Raw genomic sequence first — 13,967 nt, 5'->3', positions numbered from 1 at the left:
TTACGGTTTGAGAAGGCACACCTAAGGAAACGAAAAGGAAAGGAGGAGCTTTTTCCAAAGCTAAGAATGACTATGGCCCTTTTGAGATTTAAGAAAAGATAAATGATGTATCCTTTAGACTGAAGTTGCCAAAAACTTGAAAGTTCACTATGCTTTTCATGTGAGTCTGTTGAAAAATTTCAAGGGTGAGGTGCCAATCGAGAGGGAGCTTGAGGAGCAACGTGAAGGGGAAGAGAGCGAGGAGATACTCGTTCTGGAATAGATACTGGCTCACCAAGAAAGGAAAGAGAAAGGTAAAGTGAACGGCAGTTCTTAGTCAAGAACTATTCGGCATTGAATGTGAAGTGGATGGAGGAGGAGGACCTAGCAGATACCCCTTAGATTTGGAACTTTACCTTGACGCTTTTGGTCTAGCTTTGGCTATTCCAAGAGTTCCCGGGGATCAACAGGTTGAATTTGGTGCAGGCAGGACTGCACAAGAGAGGAGTTACTCCACTCCTTTGTCACAGGTTACCTAGAAAGATTAAAGTCTCCGATTTTCCTTTGGATTTCAAGGATACTGATGGGCTGACAGTATTCTACTGGATGACTTTATGAAAGAAGTACTTCGACATGGGAATTCTCGAAGCTGATTCTGATTGAACACTCCCATGTGACTGTGTTTGAGTGCAGGACTGAAAGACGAAATGATTGCAGCATTGCGGTCTTGAGAATCTCTATAGACATGATCGCAATAAGAATTAGTTAATCCGACATCAGTGAGGTCCGGGATGGATCTAGATGTGATCGCTAAATACGTTATTGGCAGTCGTGGTCTGAGATTTGGAATGATTTTTTTTGTGATTGATTTGAATTGAATGTGATGTGAACGTTTAGCGACTGTCGTCTTTGTGCAAGTGCTGGATTTGTGTCGTCTAGTGCGTCGTCAGTGTCTACCAAACTGGTTTATGGCTTATGTCTGACTTTGCAGGCGTAATCGAGGGCGATTGAAATTCTTTCAAGGGGGGGGTATGCCACAAACTGACGACGTGGTGGTACTGCCCGAACACCTAGCAATGACGTGGCAGCTTGTTGACGTGGCAGAAGCGGACAGATGATGACGTGGGTGCCGTACGAAACCCCCGCAAAAAAGCTATGACAAGCTGACGTGGCAGACTGTATGGACAATCCCAAATTTTACGTTGACAGCAATACAAAAATTCTGCAATTTGCGGTGCTGACTTTTTGGGGCAGCTTTTTGACCAATTGCTTTTGGGAAAATTTGCTTTTGAGTTTAGAAGCTTGTCTTTTCTTTGTTTGCATCTTATCCTTGAATGCCGATGCTTCTTGTCCATGAAAATGAGTATCTTGCTCACCATTTGTGTTTACGTTTCGTCTTGCATAAACCGGTCCAGGATGACTCCTTCTTGGGCATCTCTAGCTTACCCTGTGTCACTTTGTTTGGATGATTTATAACTCCTTAAGGTAGGGAAATTTCTCTTTCGATGTATCTATGTTATGCAGGGGGAAGAAGCGAAAGGACACATTGTTGCGACTTCTTGACTGGATTATCTCTGAACCAACTGGACGATTGGTTCCTTCATTTTATTCTTTTCAGTTGGAGATCTGATTGCTTTTAGAACAAAAGACGGTTGAGGCGGTGTCAAATCATTAGGATCTTAAGTGCTGGCAACTTTCTCTTTGTTGGAGGAAGTGATGGTGCCTTTACTTCTTTCTGCTGCTAGAAGTAAGGTTCATGCTTTCATCTAGCATATGCCTTGCAAAACTAGGATCCTTTAAGGAAACAAGGAAGTGATCCAAAAGCATGTAAACCACTGCTTTTCTGTCTTGCTCTTAATCTTGCTGAATCTTTGTCCGCATCCTCTTCCACTTCCTTAGCTTCTTCCAATACCTCTATTTCCTCAACTTCTTCAAAGTCTTCTTTTCCCCCAACTTCTTCCACATATAGGTACTCCTCTTCTGTGCCATGATTAGCAGGTGCTGCTTTCATACTTAATTGCTGCAAATCTTGATTGGATTATTCTAAGAAGAACAATTGTGTAAGCTTTGATACCATTTGAAACCGGTGAGTCATCTGCCAAGGCGTAAAATCACTGCAATAACTCTGAACTAAACTTAAAAACAACAAACTGAACTTGAAATAAGACAAGACGAGAGACACAGAGTGGCGGAGTTCCACTCTTAGAAGCACTAGCCCCTCAACTAGATGCCCCTATCATTTTCTTTAGTTTATTGATCAACTGGCGTGTTTACAACTGTTTTGTGTGTTCTCACACACTCTTGATACAATTTTAGAGTCCCGGGCTGAGTGCTAATGGCACGGTGGCGCCTCTTTTATGAGCACTTGGCCCCAAAAGCCTCAAAAGCGACTAAAAATCACTTGTTATTTTTACAGCAGCACTGAAAGCATACAAAAATATATGATAAGAATAGCTGGTGCTCAAAAGCACTAAAATTGTCCGCTTTTACAGTCTTAACACCCTTGAAAAGCCTTCCCCAATAGAGTTCTGACTATTCACAGTCAGACTAGGCTTTCTTGTGTCTGAATCACAATGTCACAACATTGTTATGCATGAAGTAAAGTTGAAAACCATGAACAGAGATTGCCTCAACTAATGTTGTGTTTGGGGCAAGTCTTTTGTAAATATATAAAAATGGACTGCTATGTTGTGAAGAAGTTCGTTTCTGCAAGCATAGGCTTGTTCCATTGGAATCATTATTTGAATGATGGTCCACTTAGTGGTCACTAAGAAGAGCCTTTTAAGATTTATATTTCCCTCTTTTTTTGAGCACTGTTCTACTCAATAGAACAAGACAAGTGCACTCATTCTGAGTAACAAAACAATAAAAATGAGGGCATTTTTGGTGGTGGAGACCGTGTTCATCTGCGGACTGTGTCCATGCAGTTCATCCTACTGGCAACAAGCTAATTAGTTTGCTCAGAAAAATTTTATTGTAACTTTCTGCTGTGCTGATTGTTAATGCCATTTATACTTTCTCATTCCTCTGTGGAACTCAAGTTTATGCTGCAGCTGTGCTTGGTGAGGTTCACTCATATGTTCTTACGATTTCAGTTTTACAGATGCTCAGAACTGTTTTGGAGAGAATTCTGATATTGACAATAGGGGAATTTGCAATAACGGATATACATGCCTGGAATTCAGTAAAAGCGTTGTCACCACAGGTAACTTTTTGATTGCAAAATCTCATTTATACTGTGCTTGATGGGTGACTGTAGAATCCTTTGCTGAAGACAGGAGAAACTATGCAAATAAATTGGATTCCTTGATACCCATTTAAACTGACAGAGAGAATCACATTTCATTTTTACAGGTAGCTGTCCTGACTGCCCACCTCAGCAAACCTTTTCAAGCACAACGACATGCGTTTGTCTTGGAGGTATTACTTTTCCTGGAGAGAGTCTTTTACCATTTTACCGAGTGCCGTTGTTCATGGTCTTTTACGATTCTTTCATACGGGGATTCTTCGAGCCACATATCTTTGTTTTCCAGCTTAAATATCCACCACATTTCAGTGTTGCTAGTTGAAAAGGAAAACTGTTCATTTAAAACTAAAGGAAAGCCTTTATGTGACAAGGAATTTTCAAACCGAAATTGCCTAAGGTCAAACGTCTAAAGGAGAGAACTTTATGCAGGAGAAATTGAAAACTATCCCCCTCTTTTACTTCTTATATTTGCAAAACTTTAAAAAGAAGTTGAGCAATCTCAAGTTAAGGAAGTGAAGCTAAGCTATAGTTGTGGAACCATAGCATCATGAACAGCTGTGTTAAAAATTCACCATGAAGAGCATGAACAACAACGAGCAATTCCTTGTTATAAGTACTGTAGTTTTTTATTGGGTTTACTTTTTAAGTATCAAAGCGATAAGATGGTCATCCTGCAATTAGAACATCACCTATACCTGAATCACCAGCATGGATAAGAAAATTCTAGAAAAGTGTGGGAACTGAAAGACAGGTGCATGCGTAAGGATGTGTTTAGTGAGGGTCTGCACTTCTGGATGTACACTTTACTGTGGTAGCTTTGATTTTATGTTCACCACATTTTATAGTCTACAGGGGACCTTGCGAGGGTGGTGTTTATCCTCAAAGGTGACTAGCCGTATCTTACCCATACTCCATGACCCATTCCTTTATTCTTTGGCAAGTTAACATCATAAGCATCCAGCTCCAGCCTGTATTAGGTTTTTGGCGTATAGTGCAGCACACTCTGAGGTTGAAATCTAACAAAAGTTTCTTGTCTGCCTGCATCCTCTAGATATACAGGAATATCAGGTATCTGTCGCTGCTTTGCACGTTGTCTTTTTTTCAGTCCACATCCCAAGCATGCATTCTGCGCAAAGTATTAGGAATCACTGCCTTTTGCAATGTCTTGGGCATGCTCAAAATTTGAAGTTTGTCATACTGTGTAGTGTTTGTCAGTATTGTGCTTTCTCAAGATTAAATATTAAATGACCGTTTTTGTAGAGTCGATATCTTCAGTTCCTGATGGGGGTCAATCCAGCTCACATAAGCTTGGAACAATTATTGGGATTGTTGTAGGAGTAGTATCAATATCAATTATTAGCCTTATTGGCTGCTTCATGTTTAAAAGATACCGACACTCTCAAAGGAAACTCGAAGACAAAACAAACACTGTCAATTATGGACAGAAGTTTAAAGTCCAAGGTACAATTTTTTATGGGTGCTACAGATTTACTTCGTTTGGTCTGAGCACCTTCTAACATCTTTCTTCTGTGCAGAGTCTCAAGGATATTGGGAAGCTCCCAAGGGGGTTAAAAAATTTACTTTGGAAGAACTAGCAATGGCAACTTCAGGTTTTGACTCTAAAAATGAGATTGGTGCGGGAGGTTTTGGAAAGGTCTTCTATGGTAAGTTGGAAAATGGTAAAGAAGTTGCAATAAAGCGAGCATCATCTGCAAGCATGCAAGGCGGTCCGCAGTTTCGGAATGAAGTAGAATTGCTTAGTAGGCTTCATCATCGCAACTTAGTCCGTCTTGAAGGGTTCTGCGAGGACAGTGATCTCCAGGTTTGTCTAGCTTGAACTCTATGGTTTAGCTGTGTAAAGTGACATCTACTTATTACTATAACAAGTCCAATTTTTCAGAAGCCCCACATTGTCTCTAATCTCTCAGTTTGTGTAGTTTGAACTTGGGGTTTGGATATATGAAGAAACATCTTCTTATCACTATCACATGCACCACGTACTTGTGCTGGTTTCACCAACAACACGGTGTTCCTAAATTCTTTTACAGTGGCCAAAGCTGACTTTTATGATCTGGACGTGTTTACTGGGACTGTGGATCCTGAGTGTCTACCTTATGTATAGTTTTCCATTATTTTCTCGCGGTAGCCTCTCAAAGGAAAATTTTTAGGGTAAACTTCATGAGTCATCGGCATATAACAGCAATTAAACGTTATCAAATGAAGTATTATTCTAGTTTGAAAGTTCAGAAATTCCTGCTAATTTAAGCTGAAAGGAGGCTCTTGGATATAGGGTCTAATTGAGTCTTACTGGATTTTTTTGAGCCTGTGATAATTTCTTGTTTCAGATTAGTACAGAACATTGAACCAAAAACCTGATCTTTGCGGATGTAGGGCCACTTAATTGCTACAAAGGAGGTTCTTTTTAGTCAATTGTTCTAAGATTGTGCTGGGCTACAATGTCACATGCATTGGATAGGCAGTTACAGTTGACTGATTGACCAGGGTGGTTGGTGGTCTAGGGGACCAGAGGGGCTTGGCGAGACATAGAGGAGTGGTAGCTGAGTGGACACCGTGGCCAGTCTAGCACCTCTTACCGCAATCCAAATATGTGCAGCTCTTTTTTCAGAGATATTTCTTAGTAGTTATGGATGCCATGTGTCTGAGATATATATGGTTAGTCTGGTATGCGTTTGTGATACGAGTCTTTGGTCTAGAGTCCAGTCATACACACAACACTCTCCCTGTACTGTTTAAGCCTTGACACCCCCATTGTACCTTGTGTGCACTTGGTTGAGAGCCGTGCATGCTCAGCCGGTTTGTAGCAGAAACATTGAGAGCAGTCGAGCTTACACTCAGCTTGGAGACTATCCTATTGTGTCTATTTTGAGTACATTTTCTTGCTGTGTACACTTCAGTTTGTCAAAATGTCTTTCAGTTGTCTATCAGTGGCCATGAAGTGAGATTTCTGTGTATACTGACTGCACTGAGGAGCACCCTCATTAGAGTGCATGCCATGGTTTTCGTGCTACAGGTGCTCTCGTTTTTGGGAAGCCTGGTGGGACCTGAACTGAAGTCTTACTCCACATTGCTCATTCTAGCCAATGAATAGCTAGCCAAGGTGCAAGAGTTCATCAAGTAGGCCTGCTCTCTAGTCCTAGGTCGATAGTCTTGGCTGGGCTAGCAGGTTCTAGCAGGTTGACCAAGATCTACTAAGTCGAGGTCGACTGAGGTGTAGCATGTGGAGCATAGTCCAGACTTGTCTAGCATGGTCCAAGAGGTCGACTGTGGTCTAGCAGGTCGAGCCCCAACCTAGTCTAGCATGTGCCATGGTCCAGCAGGTTGATCTTGGTCTAGCAGGCTGAGCCTAGTTCAAACTAGTCTAGTAGGTTGACTGGGGTCTAGCAGGTCAGAGGTTGACTAGTGCAGGGAGGTCCTCTTTGACTAGGCCGGTTGGTTCTTAGGCTGCTCATGTATGAGACATACAAGGCGGTCTAAACACCGTTCCAGCCCCTCAAGTGCCCTCTTTAATACTACCACAAAAGTTCCAACCCTTTTGCCTAGTAGAAGTCCCACCCCAACTTCAACTACCTGAACTTTTAAAAACACATGAATCGGAACAGCTTGCTCCGTTCTTTGTCCCAGAGATTATTCTGATGCATGAGAATGCATGTGATTCATTAGCCGATTGGCTGACATTCAATATACCTTAGCCGGAAATGGTTATATCTGCTTCGTTCTGTAATCTTCTGTATGGGAGCGGTCACTATTGTTGTGTGCTCGCTTATGAAGTGCCCAAGCGTGACGCCTTGGCTGAAAATTGCGTCTTGAACTTGTCGGAGTGTTGAAAATTTGCGCGAACAGCGAGTGTTGTGCTCGTCTGAGTACGGCTATTCCCCACCGGAATGCGCACAAGCTACTTTGGCTGAAATTCACTTTCACCGCGAGCTTCATAACCTCTGCATGGTCCTCACAATGGGACTGAGCGAGAAATTCCTGATGGGAGAGAGAGAGAGAGGGCTGAACTGAACGTTGAGAGAGAGAGAGAAATGAATTGTTATTTTAACGTCTTCAAAAGGCCAAAGTGACCTATGAGACCAGAGAGTTACAATGTGGTGGATCTGATACAAAGTCAGAGTAACAAAAATAACAACAATAACAACATAACAAAAGAGGCTAAAAATACTATGGAAACCTAGGCCGCTCGATGTGAACTAAGCAGCTGGCTGGGATAGCTAAATAGCTAAATCACAGGAGATCCAGCATCGATCGCTAGTGGATCTCATCAATCTCCTCCATGGTCAGTAGTCTGACCGGGCGTTGTGCATGCCTGGCCAAATTGATCCGAATCTTCTGATGCAGCCCCCGTCGATGTTGGGTGGTCCTCCGCAGTAGTGGCCGTCTGGATCTCCCCAGCTCAAACGCTCGGTCGATCAGTGTGCCTATGGTGTGAGACAGATGTGAGCTCTGTTGTGGCAGTAACTCCTCCGGTTGTTCAGTGTCTGTTCTAAAGAAATATGTGATCTGTCTCTGAGACTGGCTAGCCTCTCCTCTCATCAGGCTCTCCTTGTGTCTGCGCAGCTCGAGCAAAAACAAACCCAGGCATCTCTGATCTTTGTACCCCATGACTCTGGAGAGCGGTCCAAAACCCTCTCTAAACAAGCAATGGAAGCGACCTCGTATCTCGTAGTAGACGGGGCAGCGGCATGTAGTGCAACACTGTCTCAGGTTCCATGTCACACAAGGGGCATGTCTTGGCCTCTACCGGCACTCCGTTGTATCTCCCAGTCTCAATCCGCAGCTGGTGTGAAGATGTGCGTATCTGGCCAATAGCACATCGTATCCCATGAGACAGGTGGGTGTCCATGTATGTGGGTCTTGTCACAAAACCGTCCTCCATAAGCTGGAGAAGATGCTCTCTGTAGAAAGCCATCTTTGTGCCCAGCTCATGTGCTGGTTGTATCCATGTTCTCATGGTGTCTAGCTGAGTCAAGTCTTGGTGGATGAGCCCGGTGACCTCGGCTTGTGTAAGAGTGAGAGATGGTGCATCCAGTGAGTACTGGAAGGGTGGCAATCTGTCTATGCTGAACCCATGCGCTTGAAACCATGATGCCATCTCCCCATACCAGCATGCTGTATCCCCCTGTATGGCTAACTGTCGAGAGGACTCAAGTGCAAGACGGGTGTATCTGTCTCTAGGAAGTTCCCATATGCGGTGTATGAAGGAGACTGATCTCGTGAGCGCCTCAACCACTAGTGGGGGAGCTCTGCTTGGATAATGGCATGTGGTATTGAAGCCTTGGCTCTAATGAGGTGCGAGATCATAGAGAGTAGAGGTTTCTCCATGTCCCCCCATCCATTAGTGCGACCCGACCTCCCGTGATGATCCAAAGAAGGTCCCCATATCTCAGCTCCATAGAGTAGTGCAGGAGCCACCAAAGTGTCAAAGAGCCAGAGCTTCGTCCGAGGCTCCTGGAACTGGATCTGCAAACACATCCTCTCCAATCTACCCAAAGTTGCTTGGACTCTAGTCAATCTGGTCTTTGCTGACCTCCTTAATGATAACGTTGGTCCACTAAAAACCACTCCAAGGTAAGTGTAAGCATCTGTATACGCCACTGTCTCCTGGCCGTATGTGAATGTAGGTGCTGACCTTCTGATCCATTGTGGGGTGGTATTAAACACCATAACCTTGGTTTTACAAAGGTTGACGGACAAACCACTTTCGTGGGCAAACCTATGCAAAGCATCCAAGTGATGTTGCATCCCCTCCGGGGAGTTGGAGATCAACACAATATCAGTAGCATATAACAATAGTGGAATCCATGTCCCTGCCAGCTGTGCGCCTCTATCTCTATCGCTCTCAAGCAACCTCATCCACATACATACCGAATAGAGTAGGAGAGAGCGGGCAGCCCTGCTTCACCCTAATAGTGGAGAACCGTTGTAGATAGACCCTCTGAGGTGCGTACATGCCCCACTATTGACCTGTATAATGCCATGATCCCCCAAATGAGCTCTGTGGGTACTCCCATATCCTGTTGTCTACGTATCAATCTAGCTCTGGGTACTGTGTCAAATGCCTTGCGGAAGTCCACAAAGCTACAATAGATCCTTCTCCCATGTGATCTGCCCTCCTCAATGATGATTCTGAGTGTCAAGATATGGTCAAGAGTAGAAAAGCCTCTCCTGAACCCTGCCTGCCCGGTTGTGCGTACCCTCTCCCTCTACACCCATCTACTGAGCTGCTGCTCAAGAATGGATGCGTACAACCGTGCCAATGTGTGTCCAATCTTGATAGTCCGATAATTCCCAAGCTCCATAGGGTCTCCTAACTTGAAGATAGGCAAAATACTAGATAGGCTCCAAGTATCAGGCAAGCCTTCACACATGGCACGGTTAAACATAACTGCTTGAAGCTCTGCTAGTAGATCAATGGCATGCATGTAATGCTCAGCCACTAAGCCATCATGGTCATATGCTCTCCCAATCCTCATTCTGTCAATTGCCTTTTTCACGATCTCAGCGGTTAAAAAAGCACATGCTAGTGGGCATGGATCGAGAGAGTCGGGGGGGCGGCTGTCCAGGAATTGTGTACAAAGATGAAGCGTATTGGTCCCAGGTTTCTGTGGAGGTAATGGCAGGGGGGGGGAGAGTGCTCATGAAAGAGCCGCCATGCCTCTCGTGAGTCCTGACTCAAGAATAGCTGGTATAGATCTTGCTCTAGTCGAGCCAAAAAATCCCTCTTCTTCCGCCGCACTAGGCGTCGAAAGTCAATCTGTGACTGTCTGTGTAAGGTGCAACGGAAGTGAATGTGAGAGCCTTCCGTTCTTTAATGAGAGAGTGCAAGTGATCACAAACAAAGTGGATGAACACTGTGAATGAAGGTACTGAGACTGAGAGATACAGAGAGAAGAATACGACACCAGAGAAGTGTCAAACCCTCCTCCGAAGGCCCCACTCTCTATGGCGAGAGCGGTCTACTATTGATTGCACAAATCTCTACAATGCTATGGACTTGCCGACGATGTCGACGACGATGAGGACGACGACGAGTTGGGCTGAAATCTGAAAATGCTAATGGTTGAAATCTGCAAATCTTTATCTGCTGAATTCCGACTCTATGTCGATGACGATGTCAATGGCGACGATGCGACGATGACGCGCTGAAAACGCAGATGCTGAAATCTGCGTTTTCCAAGCTGAACCTGCAAACTACGCTGGATTTGACTGTGAGATCTGCGAGGTTCGGGACTTGTTCTGCGGAGTCTATGTGCTGAAAACTGAAAGTGCTGGTCCTAGGGCTGAATCTGTCGCGATGGAATTGCAAAACACCGAGGATGATCTGCGAGCCAAAAACGCTAGGCTGAATTCTGCTTCTTGCGGTGGAAATCTGCTATCTTTTGGGGAATTTGCCAACGCTAGGTCTAATCTACAGTCTACCTTCGGGGGGAATCTGCAAGTGCAAAAATGTTGGCTGATCTAATGCAAAAACGCTAGGCCTTCTGGTGAGTGAAAACGCTCGAGTTGTCACAAGGGCGAGGGTCTTGCTGAGAAGTTGCCTGATGAACACCGGGTTCCTGCTGCCTCTTCTGCCAGATCTTGCTAGCGCTGGGTTTTCTTATATACTTGGCTATCAAAATCGTCCTACCTAGTTCCCAACAAAAGTCACTTAAAAATAATAAGTGAAAATTTACTATCATAGGGAAAATAGGTCTATGCAGTGTAAAAATGCTCCTGATGAGTTTTGATGGAAATTTGCTGATGATGCTGTGTGCAACCAGAGGATATGCATCTACTCCAAGTGTCTGGACATGCACGGTCTGCGAACAGACTCACAAAAGTGCCAGATCACTCCCTATTCTAGGCTGACTTGATTGAACTGAACCTTGGTCATGTTGTAGCTTGTCCATGGACACATAGGGTTGGATATGTCACGTGACATTCCCTCCTTTTCAAAGTGAGGTACTGGTACCGAATTGTATGGCGTCGAGGGAGATTGCCAATAGCATCCGGAATCTTGGGAAGGACTCTTTGCCGGCCCACTCTGATGCGTGGGTCATGTGATACTTGAACTTCATAAAGGTCTGCAATGATTGCTTCTTTGGCCGCGCCGAAAGCGACATTCAGTCATCGGTGGCTCCTTCAATGCTTCAACTTCGTCTATAGTCATGCGTCTACCTTCTTCAAGAATCTCCATGGCTGAAAATTCCTGAAACCACTTCCAACACAAAAACATGATCATACCCATTCCATGTAAAGTGACTGGAAAAAATCTCGTCTTCTCTAAAGACTGTGCATGCAATGTAGATGAACATAGAGACGGAGTGCCAAACCGTTCAGCACACACACGCAAACAATGAGATCGAATCTTGTCTTTTTGATCTAAATCAATCAACTGTGGAAATTCACAATGGAAATGCCCATGCTTGATGCTCAATCTTTCTTGTGCTCTTTCTGGTACTGTGTCATGCCAAGGAAGAGACATGGAATGTGAATTCGTTGGTTGCAAACATTTCATCTTTTCATGAGTAATCGGCATACATTCGTGCTCATTCATGAGTGAATCATGTTCCTCGTACAATATGGCATGCCTATGAAAAGGGATCACATAAGGACGGTGACTAAAATATAGGAAAGCATCACGAATGAAACACTCGAACAATGTGTGCTGACTAATCATGCGCACACATAATACTTCTTGTGGAGGTTCTTTGGACCTCGACTCGAGAGCCAAGATCGGTTCTTCGTGATCGATCGAATCTTCGCGTGGGGGTTCTTTGACTTGCCCTCCTCAATGATGGCTCTGAGTGTCAGAATATGATTAAGAGTGGAGAAACCCCTCCTGAAACCAGCTTGGCCCTTTGCTCGTACACCCTCACCCTCTACCCAATTACTCAACTGCTACTCAAGAATGGATGCATACAACCGTGCCAATGTGTTCCCAACCATAATAGTGCGGTAATTTCCAGGCTCTGTAGGATCATCTGCCTTGAAGATAGGCACAATAGTAGACAACCTTCAAGTCTCAGGTAACCCCTCACACATGTCACGATTGAACAATACTGCAAGAACCTCTAACAGCATATCTAAAGTGCTCTGCTACTAGACTGTCATGATCATATGCCCTGCTGGTCCTCATCCTGTCAATGGCTCTCTTTATTATTTCAGTGGTAAGGAAGTTGCTGGTAGGTGGGCATGGCTTTGTAGGATCCGGAAGGGGATCCTGTCCAGGAACCGTGTATAACGATGAGGCATACTGGCCCCACACATCAGGACAAGTAATCACTGGGGGAGGGGAGTGCTCATGAAAGAATTGCCATGCCTCTCTTGAGTCTCTACTCAAGAACAACAGATACAAGTCTTGCTCGATCTAGGCCAAGTAAGCTTGTTTCTTCCGTCGCACAGGGCGCCTGGAAGCAATCTGAGATTGTCTGTAAGTGATGACTCCTAAAAGAAGATCCCTCTGAAGCTCGGCTCTCATCTCTCTACACTCCTCATCATACCAACTATTTTGGGGCATGCTCCCAAAATATCGCCTCCGACTCAGCTGAGTGTGTGGGTATGCCTTTGATGCTGCAGCGTGCAGTGTCTGAGTCAATAAAGTGGTGCACTCCTCCAGTGAGAGACTAGGATCAGCTGTGCATAGACGGGTATAGATCTCCTCTATATAAACCGAGTCAGTCTTTGGTGTAAATGTATAACGGGTATGTGACCTTCCTCCTGATGTCTGGGGCCTGGGCTGTACTACACTGAAACGATATAGACAATGTCAAAAGTGCATGATCCACTACTATGCCCACTGGTCTGGCTCCCACTATGAAATCCTGAATACAAGGAATAAAGCTCGGCTGTGCCATAACATAGTCCAGTGTACTCGTCCCGTGTTTGTGTGGAAAGCATGTGAAACCGGCTGCTCTAGAAATCGCTGTAAGCCATTAAGTATGGCTAACCCATGTGTAGTCGTCATCTCTGTGAGTATCTCCCATACTCTGTCTGCTTTCTGTCATGTGAGCATCTGTCAAGCCCCAACTCACCCACATCCAGCTCTCTAAGCATCTCATCTGAAGTGTCGTAGAAGACTGTCTGAGAGTTGCCCGTTGGGCATTGAAATCCCCTAGGAGGATGATATCACCATCCCTAGAAAACTCCCATATATCATCATCTAGTATAGAGAAAGGCGATTGTCCTCTGGACGTGCATATACTGACGTATTGGGGGGGAAGTAACATATGGCAATGTATAGAAATCCGACTGTGTCAGCTCTCAGCCTCACCCACATGTATCTAGCATGATCATCTCTCCGTACAACATGTAGTAGTGGCTGTAGCTCCTCCCTAAATAGCAGTGCTACTCCTCCTGAACCTCTACTCCCATGCTCAGATCTCGCGACTGTCCCCCACCACATGTGGCATAAGCTGTCGAGGGGCCTGATGAGTCTCTGAGAAGAAAACAATGTCCCTGTCTCTGGAACTGTCCTCAAAGGCACCAACGTCCAACCTCATAGATCCATTACAATTCCAAGTAGCCATCTTCAGTGTGGTCCCATAGGTCTCACACTGTCATGTAGAGCGCCGCTCTACAATCACCACCCGACCATCTCTGTAAAAGGCCATCTTTCCCTTCTCCCTTGCCGCTGTAATCTCTGACATTACCTCTCTCATATGCGCAAGCTGTGAGAGAGTGAGATCATCACCGAGGAAAATACATGTCTTCTTGAGAGTAGGCCTCTTTCTCAAGAATT

At 44.7% G+C, this 13,967-nt stretch overlaps 1 protein-coding gene across 5 annotated transcripts in view; it reads left to right on the top strand.

Annotated features, from left to right (window-relative positions):
* LOC147421082 (uncharacterized) overlaps positions 1-13,967 on the top strand; it is a 103,063-nt gene that overhangs the window by 46,154 nt on the left and 42,942 nt on the right. For 4 of the 5 annotated variants that reach the window (XM_086504059.1, XM_086504060.1, XM_086504058.1 and 1 more), the window contains 4 exons: positions 3,075-3,184; positions 3,334-3,399; positions 4,487-4,687; positions 4,762-5,048. In XM_086504059.1, the coding sequence (XP_086360185.1) occupies positions 3,075-3,184; positions 3,334-3,399; positions 4,487-4,687; positions 4,762-5,048 (664 nt within the window). The remainder of the gene's footprint in view (positions 1-3,074; positions 3,185-3,333; positions 3,400-4,486; positions 4,688-4,761; positions 5,049-13,967) is intronic. The other variant, XM_086504057.1, reaches the window with a different exon arrangement.

Source organism: Adiantum capillus-veneris, chromosome 28 (assembly GCF_014529385.1).
Source record: "Adiantum capillus-veneris isolate H3 chromosome 28, ASM1452938v2, whole genome shotgun sequence".
In the NCBI taxonomy this organism is placed as follows: Eukaryota; Viridiplantae; Streptophyta; class Polypodiopsida; order Polypodiales; family Pteridaceae; genus Adiantum; species Adiantum capillus-veneris.
This window is presented reverse-complemented; position numbering and strand designations above follow the sequence as displayed.